This window comes from Artibeus jamaicensis, unplaced genomic scaffold (assembly GCF_021234435.1).
Source record: "Artibeus jamaicensis isolate MK-2021 breed Jamaican fruit bat unplaced genomic scaffold, CSHL_Jam_final contig_685, whole genome shotgun sequence".
In the NCBI taxonomy this organism is placed as follows: Eukaryota; Metazoa; Chordata; class Mammalia; order Chiroptera; family Phyllostomidae; genus Artibeus; species Artibeus jamaicensis.
This window is the reverse complement of record NW_026521924.1, coordinates 30,435,834-30,451,492: the sequence shown is the minus strand read 5'-3', so window position 1 is coordinate 30,451,492 and position 15,659 is coordinate 30,435,834. Positions and strand designations below refer to the sequence as shown.

The 15,659-nt window shown below is 49.6% G+C and overlaps 1 protein-coding gene across 3 annotated transcripts in view; it reads right to left on the bottom strand.

The window, feature by feature from the left end:
- The window catches only part of TSHZ2 (teashirt zinc finger homeobox 2), a 410,141-nt gene extending 399,391 nt beyond the window's left edge, over positions 1–10,750 (bottom strand). For all 3 annotated transcript variants that reach the window (XM_037133668.2, XM_037133669.2, XM_037133667.2), the window contains exon 1: positions 9,845–10,750. In XM_037133668.2, coding sequence (XP_036989563.2) covers positions 9,845–9,884 — 40 coding nt within the window. In that variant the 5' untranslated portion in view covers positions 9,885–10,750. The remainder of the gene's footprint in view (positions 1–9,844) is intronic.
- Positions 10,751–15,659: the final 4,909 nt, after the last annotated feature.

The following is a 15,659-nucleotide window of genomic DNA, read 5'->3' as shown; positions in this document are numbered from 1 at the left end:
TAGGCATGTTATCTGACTTCTCTCAGTGAATCCCTGTGAAAACCCAAGGGGAGTCCTTTCAGTGGGTCGGCTTTGCCAGGAGGATGCTGAAGGTCTGGGAGGTGAGGGTGTGTGGGTCACAGGGCAAGGGCACGAGCCCCCAGAGAGAGATGGAGCCCTGACTGCCCGTGGGGGCCACCCCTCAGCCCTGACTTTGCACGGTCAGGTGGGGAGGGGAGGGGTGTGAAGAGGGAAGGCCAGGGCTCCAGAAAAGGAGCTTTGAAAAGAGTGGCCTCTTCCCCTGGAGAGTTGATTCTAGAATAAATGCAGCTCCAAACACTTTCCCTGGTTTCCGCTTTGGCTCGGAAAACCATACCCTGACAATTTGCAGGAACCCCCTAATGTATGAGAAGAAAAGTAAAAGAAAGAACGAGAGAATATATCGATAGGGTAAACACGGATTTTTCTTTAATTTATAGCCTTCTTCCTTTACAGTCACACCACTTGCAGTTCTGCGCACATCCTGTCTACCTTCGGACCACGCCTCCCATCTCCTCCGCCCCCTGCCCGGCCAAGCCGTCACCAGCTTTCCACTGGGCAGGCGCCAGAGCCAGCTACGTGGCCTACCTGCTCGGTTCCTGACAAACAAGATGGCAGCCAGAACGACCTTGTACAAACCTCAGTCAACACGGTCTCCCTCTGCCCCTCGCCCTCCAAGGCTGCCCAGTTCAGCTGGGACCTCAGCTCCTCACTCCAGTTCCTGCCCCTCTGTCCTCACCCGTCACCCTCCCTCCCTCAGCTCCAGCACCCTGGCCTCCTTGCTGCTCCTCCAGCTCCCGCCCCAGCACGCCCCAGCCCTGCACTTCCAGGGGTGCCCGGAACTGCCCCCCCACTAAGAACTGCACTGGTTTCTCCATACCCTCCTTTTCCTCTCTTGCACATACCACGCCCTGGCAGGCAGTGACACAGACATCCGCTTGCTTGTTGGTGACCCATCGGCCACACGACATGTAAGCTTCCAGAAGGCAGGCGCGCTGTCCGTTCTGCTCGAGGCGGCCGTGCCAGCACCCACACGGTACCTGCTGCACAGCGGGGCCTCGGCGACATTGGCAAATACTGGTTCTAAGGCAGGCAGCAAAAACTCCCCAGCGTTCCCTGGGATGCCAGTTCTCTTTGTCCTACGATCCGCCTTCACGGGCACCAGCCAGCCTCTCTTCCTCCCTCACCCAGGTACTTATCTGAAGGTGGCAATTAAAAAGCGAAGACCGAGATCCCAGGAAACAGCCCGTAGCCTTCTCCTATTAGCTTAACAGCCCCTAAGCCCTGCAGCCTTGGGCCTCAGGGGATGAGCACCGGTTACTGAGGTGAGGGAGGGGGAGAGGTGCCAAGCCCCGGGAGGCTGGGAGCCCTGGAGGCTTGGGAAGGAAGGCAGAGCACCTGCAGAGAGGAGAGGGCCAGGCTGACCTCTGACCCCCGACCTCCAGGGTCAGTGATGCTCCATCCCAGAGTCTGGGCTTCCCAAGGAAGTCCACAAATTCAATCATCAGTGAGCACTGTCTCTAAGATGAAGAAACACTGTGTACTGTGAAAAGGTGAATCACTGCCCCAGCTGAAGGCAGAGGGGGAAATACAAGTTCATGACTAAAATCGGAGGCTTCGTCAGTGATGTTCTCTAAACCGATCGATATTCAAAGCTCAGCTCTGATCTCGATCAGCACGGAGGTCTGCCAAAAACTGTTAGATGTGCAAGAGAGATCCTGATGCTTGAAAGTAATTAATTAGTATACAAAGTAATACAGTAATTAAAGTATTTATTCATTCGCTTATTTACAGCCTCGTTTATTCATTCATCAGGAAATATTTATTTAGTGCCTAATAGGTACCAAGGACTAATTCAGGTGCCTAGATTTCTCCTGGAGTTCCTACAGAGAAAATATAAACAAACAGACACAAAAAAAGGGAAAGAGAATAAAACCGTTTCTTTTTTTAAATAAAAAGATGCCCTGCACGTGCCAGGGACAGCACCACGGGGCTTCATCGACGTCCCATTATCTCACTGTCACACCACCACGTGAGGTGGCAGTCATGTCCTCATCTGACAGATGGGGACACCAAGGTGCGGCAAGGTGGGGGACTCCCCCGAGGAAGGGAGGAGATGCGACTGGACCTCAGATTCACCTGGCTCTGCGCATTTGCCCTTCCTCAGCCCCTGTCACCATCCCTCCAGCATTGGTCATTCCTCCATCAAGGCTGGGCACACACATTCTGATTGATTGATTGATTTCAGAGAGAGAGAAATTGATTTGTTGTTCTACTTATTTATGCATTCATTGGTTGCTTCTTGTATGTGCCTTGACCTGGGATTGAACCTGCAACCTTGGCGTATCCAGACGATGCTCTAACCAACTGAGCTACCGGCCAGGGCCTGCGCTTGTATTCCTACCTCCAGGTGACACCTCTCCCACCCTTACCATTCTACTCCCCATCACTGAGGGCCTGGGCAAGTTGACTGGCGGGGTGGACACGCCCAAGCCCACGCCCACCTCTGAAACACAACAGGTGCCCACATTCTGCTAGTAACCCAACGAGGTTGCACAGCTTGCCCCTTGAGCCCCTCCTGTGGCATCGTGGCACACTTGCACTCGAGTCTCAGAGACCAAGCACGATCCGCCACTGTCTACCTCTCCTACCCCACGTCCTTTTAATTCAACATTTTACTTCAAGATAATTGCAGACGGACACGCAGTTGTAAGAAATAATTCAGAGACATCTGTATGCTCCCCAATCCACTTCCCCTAACTGGGTCGAGAGCTATAATACGGTATCACCAGGCGGAAGTTAACATTGATGCAATCCGCTCAGATTTCGCCAGGTTTACACGTGTGTGTGCGCACCCCCGTGTGTGCAACTAGTTCTACGAAATGGTATCGCCTGTGTGGGCTTGCAGATTCAGCACCAGAGTCAAGATGCAGAGCAGGCGGTTCCCCCCCCCCCCCACTGGCATCCCTCCGTCTGGCCTCCAACAACCGAGCCCACCTTCCTCCCCGGCCCGCTGCCCCCGTCCCGCCCTCACTCAGAGGCTCGGCCATTGGAGTCCTTAACCCCTGGCAACGTTCGGCAATCTGTTCTCATTCTCCACACTTTTGTCATTTCAAAATGTTACATAGAGAGAATCATATCATCTCCTATGTGATACCTTTCGGGACTGACTTTTAAAAATCAGCATAATCCCTTTGAGATGCATCCAGCCTGCTGCACATATCAAGTCCCCCCCGCCTTTTTTTTTTCTTTTACTGCTGAGTAGCATTTCAACACAGATAAAAAGGTAGCTCTCAGTTAGAAGAGCAAAATCCAAGACAAATGCTTTCAAATATGATTCAGGTATTTTTCCCCCATGTAATTCCTCTAAGCTAATTATCTCTAAAACTTTTGCATTGTGCACTTCCCTGTTGTTAAGTATAGCTAAATAATACTGATGTATTAATAATAGGATTGTCTAGCCATGCCTCCTGAATTTTAATTTCTAAAATTTTAAACAGTTTCGGGCATCACAGAGGAGTTGACGATGCCCAGAGGACACGTTGTTTTTTTCTTTTTTTTTTTTCGGAGGGGGAATGCAGAAAGATTGAGAGCCGCCGCCATTGGCGATTCCGCGTGGCTATTTTAATGACTTTCAGATCCCTCCGAATTATTTAATCATTTCACCCATGGAGTTGGCCTGGAAAACAAATACATCAGCAATTCCCACTTGTATCACGCATTTCCTTCCTGTGTATCAGCCTCTGTGTACAGTGTCTTCAGAAAGGAGCAGGTCCTACACCCTCGGGAGGGTGTCTCTGACGAAAGGAGCCGCAGGACTGCGGCCCCACGGCCGGAGACCCCCGTTGAGTCCAAGTGAGAGTGGGAGCCACGTACCGGCAGAGACACCCACCTGGGAGGTGCAGGCACGGCCGGCGAATTTTTATGACCACTTCCCCCGGGCCCAGAATGGCTTTAGACTCACGTTAAATGCTGTTCCTATGCTTTTTTTTTTTTCATGAAGAAAGTTCCTAAAGCCAATGAGTGAAAGATCAGTGGTAGGAAAAACAAAAAAGATTGTAAATCCAGGGAAAACAGTGTTGCCTGATAAAGGCCTGTGAATGAACAGTGTCTTCCCTCCCTGCGCGCCCAGGTGAGGGCCTCCCAGAGGTTACTGTGTGGTTACTGGTGTGGTTACAATAACTAAGCTCCTCCACAAGCGAGGAGCTGCTTGCCAAAGGTCACCCCAAGGAGCAGGAGAATTTCCAGCTTTAAATGGAACTTACAAAACTTAAAATAACAAAAAAATATGCAAACTGTTGCAAATTACTGACAAATGGAGGTGAAACCTTCTTCCAGGATGAGCAGGCGGCAGGAAGGAAGTGGGGATCTCGCTGAACAGACAACAGAAAAGACACTCTGTAGCTATCACAATATTAGAAGATGAAAATACATTTCTCCCAAAGAAATAAAAATATAACAGCGTTCTCAACGCGCAAAGCAGTGAAATTATTTGTGTGCCAAGCTTCTTTTAATACCACTGTGATTTTTTTTTTCTGTATAAAAGTCGCTCAATTTGATTGTAATTAAAGAGGTAATGAAAAGCGCTGCTTCAGGGAAGCGACGCAAGACATTCTCTAACTGTTAGTTTAATGTATTTCCAACTGACTCTGCATCAAACGAAAATGATACTCTGTGTATGCCTGGTCTTAATATAGAATTTGTGAGGCAATCCTGTGCTTTTGAAAGGGAACTTGGTGGGGTGGGGGGTGGGAATACAGGCATTGCCTTTGAAATAGGGGCTGAGTCTTCCCAGACCACGACACACCTAAATAAAACTGATAGTACAGAGGCGGGGATAGGAAGGAAGCTGCACTCTGGGTATTTAACTCGGGCCATGTCAGCTAGTTTCAGACCCAGCACCAACGTGAACGGGGCCGGGGTTTTCTTCCTGGCTGATGTTCCTAAGCCCAGTCAGCCACAGTGATAGGCAGAAATGCATCCTACCAATGGCCTTAAATAACACCAGGCTCAGCCCTGCTCAGCTCTAAGTCCCATCCCCACACCACAGGGAAGGGAAACAGACCATCCCAGGTAATACCCAGTTGGAGAAATCCCTTCAAACCAGTGAGGAGGCAGCTGGGAGGAAGTGAGAGCATAGCTCTCTGTTGCAGAAGGTGACAAAGGCAAGAGGCTTCAAGGGACAGATCTGCCGAAGGCGCCTAGGAGGTATTTGTTGGGCCTGCAAGTTTCCCCCGAACGGTAGCAGTAGAATCGAGATGGCTGGTGGGAAAATAAATGCATAGCATGGATGAGGGATGCGTCTACCCCCCTCAGAAGTAGGCTCCTCGGTCCAACCCCCAAGCCTCAAGGAGAATTTCATCGTGGAGAAGTTCCTGAGAGCCCCCCGCCCACCTTACCCACCTTCCTTCCACTCGAACTCCCTGTCACTAGCAATCTGCTGATTAGGGTTAATGTATTGTGCCCTGATATGGCAGATTAAAAATGAAATCAATAAATGCCTAAAACAAATGGGCTTTTGAAATGTCCCATTCAATCCGAGTCTTTAAGGGTGAAGTGAGAGGTGGAGGAAGGAAATCAAGGGGGGACCGGGGAGAAGACCACTTAAGTAATCAATTTCCATCCAAAACACTGGGAGGAGGATGCGTTTTTAAGGTATCTGTCCTTCATTTTTCTCAGGGATCTGCCTTGAATAACCAGAAGAGCCAGAACAGTCAATGCTGTTCTGAGCCCCTGTGGGGGGGGGGGTGTCTGTTTATTATTTCCATAATAAATTCTGCTAAAAATCATATTGTTTGGGTAAGTGAAGGGGTCCAGAGCATGTGGTATTTAAACCTCCAAGATCGGAACTTGTCTTCCTGAAGTTCTGTTTAAACAAAGTGAGAGGGCCAGGGTCCCTTCTCCACCCCACCCCTGATTTCTTTTCTCTTGAACCGTACCCCACTTGCCCATAAATTAAAGGTAGACTTCACCCTGTGCTGTCTGTCCCCTCCCTGCCCGGAGACCTTCCTGGTTCATGCAGTCACTGCTACCATGAGGTCAAAAGGCAGACCGCTCCGGCCATCTCTACCCTCCACCTTGGTCCTCAGAACTGCCCCTGCTGAATATGCTTCCCATGTAAATAGCCTGTGCTATTAAGGTGCAAATTGCAACTTTTAAGTAATGATTGCTAATAGTCTACTGTTTGCTGCCACACAAGGACATTCATGCAAACAAAATCTGCATTATCCATCCCCGTATCAAATAAACAAAATGAATTGAGGGAGCTGTTCTTTCCTGCCAGACTTGCCTGAGATGTGGGTTGTCAGGTAGCTTTTGAGAGTCAGCAAGAAGGAAACATTTCGTCCCCTAGGGTGGGCAGGAGCCGGCTCCCACCATTTACACGCATGTTAGATATTCACGTGGAGATGATGCCCCAAGATTCTGCACTGAATCGCAACTGGCTGGCGTTATATAAAAATGATCGTCCGGGTAGTGAAATAAAATATGTATTACACGTGTGTGCAGAGACCACGATAGATGGTCGGACACGGAAGTGGTAGTGGGCAAGCCTACAGTTTCCCATTTGTAACTATTCTGCATCCTGTAAAACACAAACAAATCTAAACCTGTTCTGGGTTGTTTTACCTTTCTGCCATTTTCTCTGTCTTCCCCAAAATGGATAGGGGCAAGATGCTGGTATAGAATTCTGCAGTATTTTCACAAGCCCCTGGGGTAGCAAAGGCTGCTTTCTAAACTTTTTTTTTCCTTGCCTGAAGTAATAGCATGGAAGAATAGTGTAGCTTTAGAAAGCCAGGAAGAATAGCATTTGGGAGGGAAATGTTCTGACTTAGCTGTTTCCTTAAAGAGAACTTCCTGCCTCACAGTCCTTCTCTTCGAGGGAGAGAAACGTAGCAAATGGGGACTAAAACTCCCCATCACTGGTAATGCCCTCTCGTTCATTATATCTGGATAACGGCTTTATTAGAAAGTTCTCTAATTGATTCCCTGAAACATGGAACTTAAAACTAATCATGCAAAGGAATCAAATCGCCTCAAACAGTTCTTGGGAAAGATAGTCCCAGCTCTGATTCACTCACAGGCTTTTTCTATCTTACATTATTCATTAATCAAGCCAGAAACAAGCTTTCAGCATCGGACCATGGGAGTAATTACTTACAGTTGTGCGTTGTGCTTAATTTTTAAGCCGTGGTAGAAGTTAGGAAGGCCACACTCCTAGAACCCACCTCTCCCATGTCCCTGGATGTTCACTGGCTAAAGAATCCCAAAGTAGCTAACTTTCCTCGGGAACAACCAGCTCGGCCAAGCAGAGCACAACATCGGTGGCTTCAGAAAAGAGAACCATTGCATTGCAAAAATACCCACTTTATTAACACATAAGCAAATAAACACCCTAACAGGGGCCTCACTGTGCATGGAATGAATTATTCCCTTTTAGCCTGACAATGGTTTCCACTTCTTCAGCGAAAATATCAAGAGCCATGAAAACAAACATACAAACACATGAGGAACACAATAGGCTGGGAAACTGAAACTAGTGTCACAACTTTCTAACACACACGCACACCCCAGTGAACAGGCGAGTCAGCGCCAGGAGATACCAGCTCAGTAAAAAGGACCTGATTTCAATAAGGTGATACGGCCTTCTGTTCCGTACCCCTGGATTCTCCCTGATCAGAAAACGATGATAATCAAAGAAGTGGGATTCTGAGCAAGGCACTTTTTGTAATGAGCTTACCAAAGGAGACATGTCCAGTCATTCTGGTAATTTAAATTACTGCCTAGTTGTTGATGGCCTTTACCGGAACAACAAGGGGGGGAAAAAAGAGTAATTTTCAGGGCAGTATCACTTCTTGCTGGACTGTTGCCCAGGGTTCTCTTTTGGGACAACAATGAGGACGTTATCTCTAATAATCTAGCTGCACTCATACTTCTGTTGCCAGAACTAGACATAGCAGGCTTACTCTTCCTGAGTCTAGGAGGCCGGGGTGCACCCCAAAGCTGTCAGACTGCAAGGCAACCTAAGTTTTAAAAAAAATAACTGGGTTGCATGTAGAAAGAGACAGGGACATGAGGGAGAAATTGGTTTCAAAAGAGGTGGACTTGTTAAGAGAACACCTCGCTGACTGGGCAAGTCCTGAGTATGTATGTATGGTGCTGAAAATATTTTCATTCTTTGGCTCTAAAGGAAACAATTGGAAAATACACGAATCAAGGCTTTATAAGTGATATTTCCGCCTGCGATTTCAAGCAGTGTACACGCGGTTTACGGAAGCGATTCGGCGCTCAGAAGGGAAGATAATTGTGGGTATTTCAAAGCACATGCGCTGCCATTCGGCCTGGAATCGGGCCACGAAGGAGGCTGAGCTTGGTGGTCCAGCCTGTTCCGGCACAGACACCCACTGTGCCCAGATTTGTAACTAACTTTGGATTTGTGCTGAGGGCGGCTCTGCGAAGTTTGGGGACTGCTCCGCAGAACTTCTCCCTCACGCTTCGCGAGCTGACACAGAAGGGAACGAGAGCCTGGTGGGTCCTCCGCCCAAGCCCAGCCTTCCTGGGGGCTGCCCGAGCGGGAGGGCAGAGACAGAGAGGGGGAAGAGACACAACCCAAGCCTTTTGCTGAAGCCCTGATTCAACGAAAGGACACAAAGAAATAAAAACGCCCACATTAAAAGCCAAACAAGATAATAATTGTGCATGTCTGGCTCGGAATCCGGCGGGCCAGGCTTGCGTCACTGGCACTCTGAGTTACCATGGTGAGTGATTTATTGATATATATCAAGAATGAATAGATCAAAGGCAGCGAGATGACAGGTGATCAATCAAATGTCAAATCAAAACTAGCAATCAAGTGGAAAGCTGATTTTTCAGTGGGTGGGTCTGGCAGGAGAAAAATGAACTTTCATATTACACTTCCGAGAAACAAAACCCCGGCATACTATTAAAAAAGCAATTAAGCAACCCAAAAGGAAAAAAAAATCCTTTAGAAGATCTATTGTACTGATCCATTAACCTGTTCCTCTCTCTCTCTCTTTTTTTTTTTTTTTTTTTTGGTGGGGGGGGGGTGGTGGTAAGTGAGGATTCAGATGGGATAGTTTTTAGCATACAAATCAATTTACAAAGTTTGCAACTCTCTCTGGGCAAAGAAAACCAGAGTTGTTTCAATGTTCTGCAGGGCATCCCCCCTCTTTTTTTTTTTTTCTTTTTCCAGAGAAAGGAGAGCGTTGATTAGATTTCCAAACGTGGATCCTTTTAGTAAACGTATTCAAAGGCTCGTGCCTTCCCTGAAGTGGCTTTTTCCACCTTGGCGATCTAAGCTTAACTCCCATAGCTCACCCCAAAGCCAGCCTGCAGCCCGGGCTCCGCACGGCTCACACTTTAGCGCCCCAAACCCCGGCGAGAGGAGACACTGCCACTCCAGGCCAGAAGCCACTGGCACTGACCACACGGAGGGATGAAGAGGTGAAAGGACTGCTTCCCTACTCCGCACCCCAAATCCTCAACCCAACTTTGGCCCAAGAAGCAAGAAACAGACAGGGAGAAAGTTAGGGGTGGGGTAGAGGGTAGAGAAAAAAAAGTTTAAGGAGGGAAGGCTTGGTGGGATAGCGACCCCCACCCCACCAGAGCCTAGAAAGGGGAGTATTTGGGAGACTGGAGAAGGTGAGAGAAGATGGGGTTCTCATCAAGGCAAAGAGGGACACCCGAAATGACTCCCCCGAAAGCTTGGGGTGACATCCTGGGGAAGCCGGGGCCAGGAGGGCGGGCGAGGGGCTCAGCGCACAGAGCAGCCGGAGGGGCCGCCCCGAGACGGAGCCGGTTCTCTTACCTGCCGCCCGCTTGGGTGCCTGCTGTTTCCTCCTTGGCATCGCTCAACTTCGCTCCAGTCCCACTTCTGGCGCCCCAGCCCCGAGCCGCGCGCGGGGGCCCGCGGTCTCGCTCGCCTGTCTGGGTCTCCTCCGCCTCCTGCCCGGTGGCTCCTAGGGCGTCTCTCGGCCTCTGTCCCCCTGACGATCCCCCCTGCAACTGCTCCGCCACGGGCCAGAGACCCCCCTCTCTGGATGGCAGGGGTGGCTGGTGCCGGCTGGTTTGAAGTAGAGGTTGGCTGTGCCTTGTTTGTTTGTTTTGAATTTTTTTCCTCTCTTTCTCTCTCTTTTTGTTTTTGCTTTTTTTTTGGAATTTGTTTGTTTGTTTGTTTGCTTTTTGGTGACTGTTGAGACACTTGATTTCTTTATTAAACATCCAAGACCGGATTCGGATGGAAGGGACGAGGGGCGCACACGCGCCGCACGCACGCGCGCGCGCGCAGAGATAAGGAGAAAAAAAAAAAAGGCAATCCCGGGAAGGTAGTGGTTTCTTCTTCTTTTTCTTCTTCCTCCTTCTGCTCTTTCCCTCCTCCTCTTCCTCCTCCTGGCCGATCTCTATGGCGGATGCGTGCTGGGGGAGAGAGAGAGATCACTCACTGTAGGTTTGTGGCTGCTGTCAGATCCCCGTCTGTGAGTGATATGCGAGAGGACAGGAGAGGGTTTGGGAAAGACAGAAAATCTGGAATTCACTCACTCACACACTCACACACACAGACACACACACAGGCACACACTCACACACGCACGCACTCTCGCTTCCTCTCACACACACTCACACCCCCCACATATGCACACACACACACTCACACACACACAAGACAGGGCGAGGCGATGCCAGCAAACATCGATCCCGCTGAACAAACTGAACATTAACAAACTCCTCCTCCTCTCCCCGCGACCTGATGACAGGGAGAAATTTACTCCCCAGCCGCAGCGCGCCAGGCAGAGGGAGTCTATTAAAGGGACAGTGTCCCGCCAGGGAGAGGGGCTGGGGGCGGGGACCAGGCATGCCACCCCTGCTCCTGCTTCTTCCTGGACCCTCTTCCCCGGGGTGAGGACGTGCCCACCGGCGCAGGGACGCCCCTGGGGGAGGTGGTGAGGACGGAGGGGGTGTAGGAGAAAAGGGGGGCAGGGTGATGGCTAAACTCAGGGCTGGGAAGGGGGCTTCAAGGGGCCAGGCTGGCTTGCCCGCAGGGACCATTAACGATATCAGGGGGGTGAGAACTTGGATTTGCTTTGAACAAGGGAGGGGGAGGGCACTCTGCCGGGTGATGACCTCCATCCGCTAAGTCTTCCGAGCAGATCCTGGCATGTCCTCCCCACCCCCTGAAGTTTAATGATGGCCCAGTGACTCCCCCCTTCTTGTCAACCAGTGGATGGCCACAGAAACAAAAATCGGCTTTCTCGAGAGTTTCATCACATATATCTGTCTTTGCTTTGTTTAAGTGGTATTTATTGAGCACCTACTATGTGCCTGTTCTGGAGACAGAGCAGCCATAGAGAAAGGAAGGTCCTCTTAGTGTTTGCGTTTTAAAGGGGGGGCAGACTGGTCATCCTTAGCATCTAGTCATTGCTTAAATGGCACTTTCTTTTAGAGGCCCACCTTGTTTAAAATTTCACACCCCCCACTCCCCTCACCATTTCTCCATTTTTCCCATTTTGTTCACTGTTACGCCCCAAATGATGGCAAAGAACAAGGCGCAGACAGAATGCCCAACAAGACAGTTGTTGAAGGAATGAAAAGCAGACAAACAAGATAACTTCAGAGCAATAAGCTCCATGAAGATGCTGAAATTGGCTTCCGTGCCCATGTCTGGGGGAGGGTGAGGCTCTGGACCCACTGCAGGAGGGGTCACTCAAGGTGACACAGGCTGGAACCAGCATATAGTTAGGGAGCCCTGCTCCGGGCCAGGCGCTTCCCGGGTGCTGGGGACAGGTCTGCATGGAGACCCTGCCCTCAAGAAACTCGCTCCAGTGAGACAGGCTAACGATCAAAGGGGCAAGTGCTGTGTGCTGGGGCAGGAGGTGTCATTGGGAGGGGTAATTCACCTGGACCTGGAGGAAGGGACGGTGGTTACCGGGCAGGGCTTCTAGGGGAGAGCCAAGTCAAAACTGAGTCCTAAATACGGAGCTATTACCAAAAGGGGGCGCTAACAGTGAGGCCTTACTCACTAGTCTAGCAGGCAGTCTCAGTGGGGTTTCTGCCCCTAATCTCCAGGGGCCCTTGTGAAGCTGCCCCTTCCTAGGCTCTACCCTAGAAAAGATGTTCTACCTCTGGTACTATTGGCATTTGGGCCTCATTTTTGAGTTGTGGAGGCTGTTCTGTGCCATGTAGGATAGTTAGCTGCATCCTCGGCCTCCACACACTAGATGTCTGACACTTTCACCCCCGAGTGTCAACCAAAATTGTCTCCAGACATTGCCCAATGTCCCCTGTGGGGCAAAACGGCCCCTGGCTGAGCAGTGCTGCCCTAGCCCTTCCGAATCAGAAACTTGCCGGCGCGGGTTAGGAGCCTGCTGTTGGAACAAGCAGTCCCCACCCTCACAAGTGAACCCCCTGCTCACTCCAGTTAGAGAACTTCTACTAAAACAGCCTTTGTTCTTTTCGAATCAGACACGCCCAACATTGTAACTGCAATAAAGCCAACTCAGGCTTAGATGTTAATATAATTCAGGAGTTCAAGGGGTGACATTGTTACTGTGGTCATTGTCACGGGGTCTCACCTGTGCCCACTCCTCACTACCCACCCCTGCCGCGTACCCACCGGAACCAGGGCTGAACCAGTGTGATCCGGGTCACCCACCTGCAGACCACCCACCTGCCACCGTTGTCCTCACTCCAGGGAAATTACCAAGGGTGACTAGTTCTACAAATATTTTTCTGAACCGTTCTTTGAGCCTACAGGAAAGGTAACTTTTCCGTTTTACTGCTCAGCCGCCATAAGTTATTGTCACTGTCTGCAAAGTGCTGTTTAATCATTTTAAACAGCCCCGCATGGGAAGCAAGTGCTCATTTCTCCCTCTCACACACGCGGCACAAATGAACTCACCTGCCTTAAATCACCCAAGTGGCCTCCGCCCAAGAACAACCCCACCCAATCCCAGCCCCGTCCTAGAGCAACTGACAAAGGGAACCACTCCTTCATAGATGACAATGTCCGCAAAAGGGCATTAACCCTAATTAATTCTAATTACCCAATACACTTGACAGAGTGCTGTGCTCGGGCCCATAGTGTATTGAGCAACCCCCCCCCCCAAAAAAAAAAAAAAACAGAGTTCTAGGATCGGGAAGTACAGACTTCAGGCCTGAGCGGAAAGAAGACTGAGGCCTCAGTCAGGCTCTCGGTGAACCCTCCTCTAGAGAAGCCAGGAGCCTGTGGATTTGGCGTTTGCATTACATTCAATCACTGAGCAAACATCTACTGTATTAGTCAGGTGCGGGCATTGCCCCGAGCACATGCTGAAATGCATGCAAGGGGTTCCTGGCTTTCAAAAGGCTTTGGTTAAAATGCTGAGCACAAGACTGAGAACTAGGAAAGGGGGGAATTCGGGAGCTGGACCGGGCCTTGGGCAGAATCAGGATGGAAATCCACAGGAATCGTTGGGTCTGGGCTGCAGAATCCCCACTGCGGGACCTAGGATTCTTCTCCAAATTCATACCTCTAGTCCCTCCTCTTTCTCAACAGCCGGTTACATAACAGGGTGAGGCTCTTCTAGTTCTGCTAAACCTACCTTTGGCTATCGACGCAGTCTTGAACCCGCACTTCTGGAGTGTCCTTTCGTTAATTTGAATGATTCTTCTGCTGCTACAATAGCAGAATGTTTGGCTTGGTTATCAACAGAGACATTTTGGCTATTCCAGTGGCACACAGGACACGGTGGCACCCAGATGTTGTCCAGTGGTATAAATATGACACTGAAAGGCACGGAACCACCGGGCGAAAGGTCATCCCCTTTTAATCTGAGAAAGTCTCAGTTTGGTGCAAGCGCATCTACTATGCCTAACAACTGCCAACTTTTATTTTTCAACCAAGAAACCACAGCTCTCAAGCTTAGAAGCTGGGGAGGGACAAGAGTCCCTGGCTCGACTTTTCAAAAATGGCTTGTTTTTATTCAATTTAAGGTTACCTCTATCTTAGCGAAAGAGACAGCAATGTACAGTTTGATATAATTTAAAGGTTCCAGAAATAAACACAGCTCAGGGGTGATAGAGAATAAATAATGGTTCAGGTGGGACGCGGGGATGGCCAAGAGTGAGAAAGGCGATACTGACAGGTGTGGATGGAATTTGCAGAATATGTTGCTCAACCATGGACTCCAGTGCTTTTGGAAACTTCTCCCAAGAGCTGATGGTTTGGAGGAAGGCTGTGTTTGGGGCTTCAGGGACCTTAGCATCCTAGAATCCAGCATGCAAAGCCTGGGATGTGTAAAGGCATGAACGGACTGGAATCACTCAACTGCACCTTCCAGAACACTCATTCCCACACTGGCTCTACATTTGAATCACCTGTTGGTATTTTGTTGTTATTGTTGTTTTAAGATAAAGAGGCACAGGCCCCACCCACCCCAGAATTGCTAAATTAGATTCCAGGGTGGAGTCAGAAAATCAGAAATTTTAAGTGTCCAGGTAATTCTGATAAGGTGCTAGGCATCCGAACCTTCCTTGTGCAAAAGCTGAATTTTGGAATAAGTGAATCAAGTTAGGCCTTCTCGCATGCAAGGAACAGCCAGTGGATTCACTCAGAAGTGTGGCTGAGAAGCGTCTAAATGCCCTATTAAAGCACATACCTATCCTACTGATTTTGGGGGTGAGGGGAAGGGGGTTAGTTTGCCAATCTTACCACTGGACTCTAACCCAGTGCAATTAAAACAAATATTTGCCCTGTGTCTACCTTGCCCTTATCCTTGGATAGGGGGGCAGCCTGCGACCTTCTGGAGCCGCAGGGAAAATGTCTCAGCGACCAGAATGCCTCCTATATAATAGATGTTGCCGGGCTTCCGCCTTTCCTTCCCCTCCAGCCGGATTCCCCCTCCCAGTCTCCTGTCCTCCTCGCTCTAAACTCAGGTGCCATCTCCTTTGGCCTCCACTATCTGTATTCATGCTTCCTCTCGTTTTTCATGGTAGTGACGACCATCTGTAATTATCTTTTTCATGTATTTGCCTTTTTATTTTCCGTCTCTATTCATTAAAATGGAACTTCTAGTTACCTCCGTAGTCCCAAGTCCAGGGCAGTTCACCAGCCCTGGAATAACGGTGTTGTGTTTGGTTCAAGGTTGTCTCATTTATGATGTAAACAAGAAAAAAAATAAATGGGTTCCATCCAAGGCCACGGTCGGGGTGGAGTGTGCATGCTCTCCCCACGTCCGCGTGGGTTTTCTCTGGGTCCTCTGCTGTCCTCTCACATCCCACAGATGTGCCCGGGGCCAGTGGCACATCTAGCTGGCGCCCGGGGCCTGAGCGTGGCAGATGGACGTGGGCGTGTCTGCGCCTGGGGTGGAGGGTGGCTGGTCCGTGTGGGCTCCTCCCTGCACCACTGCTGCCGGAACAGGCTCCCACGACCCGGAACTGGAATCACCAGGTTGGGCAATAATAAGCTTACTTGTTTTTATTAATTCTTTAAAAATGTACATAGAGCTCACTTAAAAAATGTTTGGGTCTTTATTTAGAAGTTTGGTGATGCTTCTGTGGTGAGAAATATGTCCTAGGAACTTAACCCTTGTTTTGCTCAACTGGCCTATGGGAAAACTGCTTTTATTGGACAGTTCACTTCAAGTTGC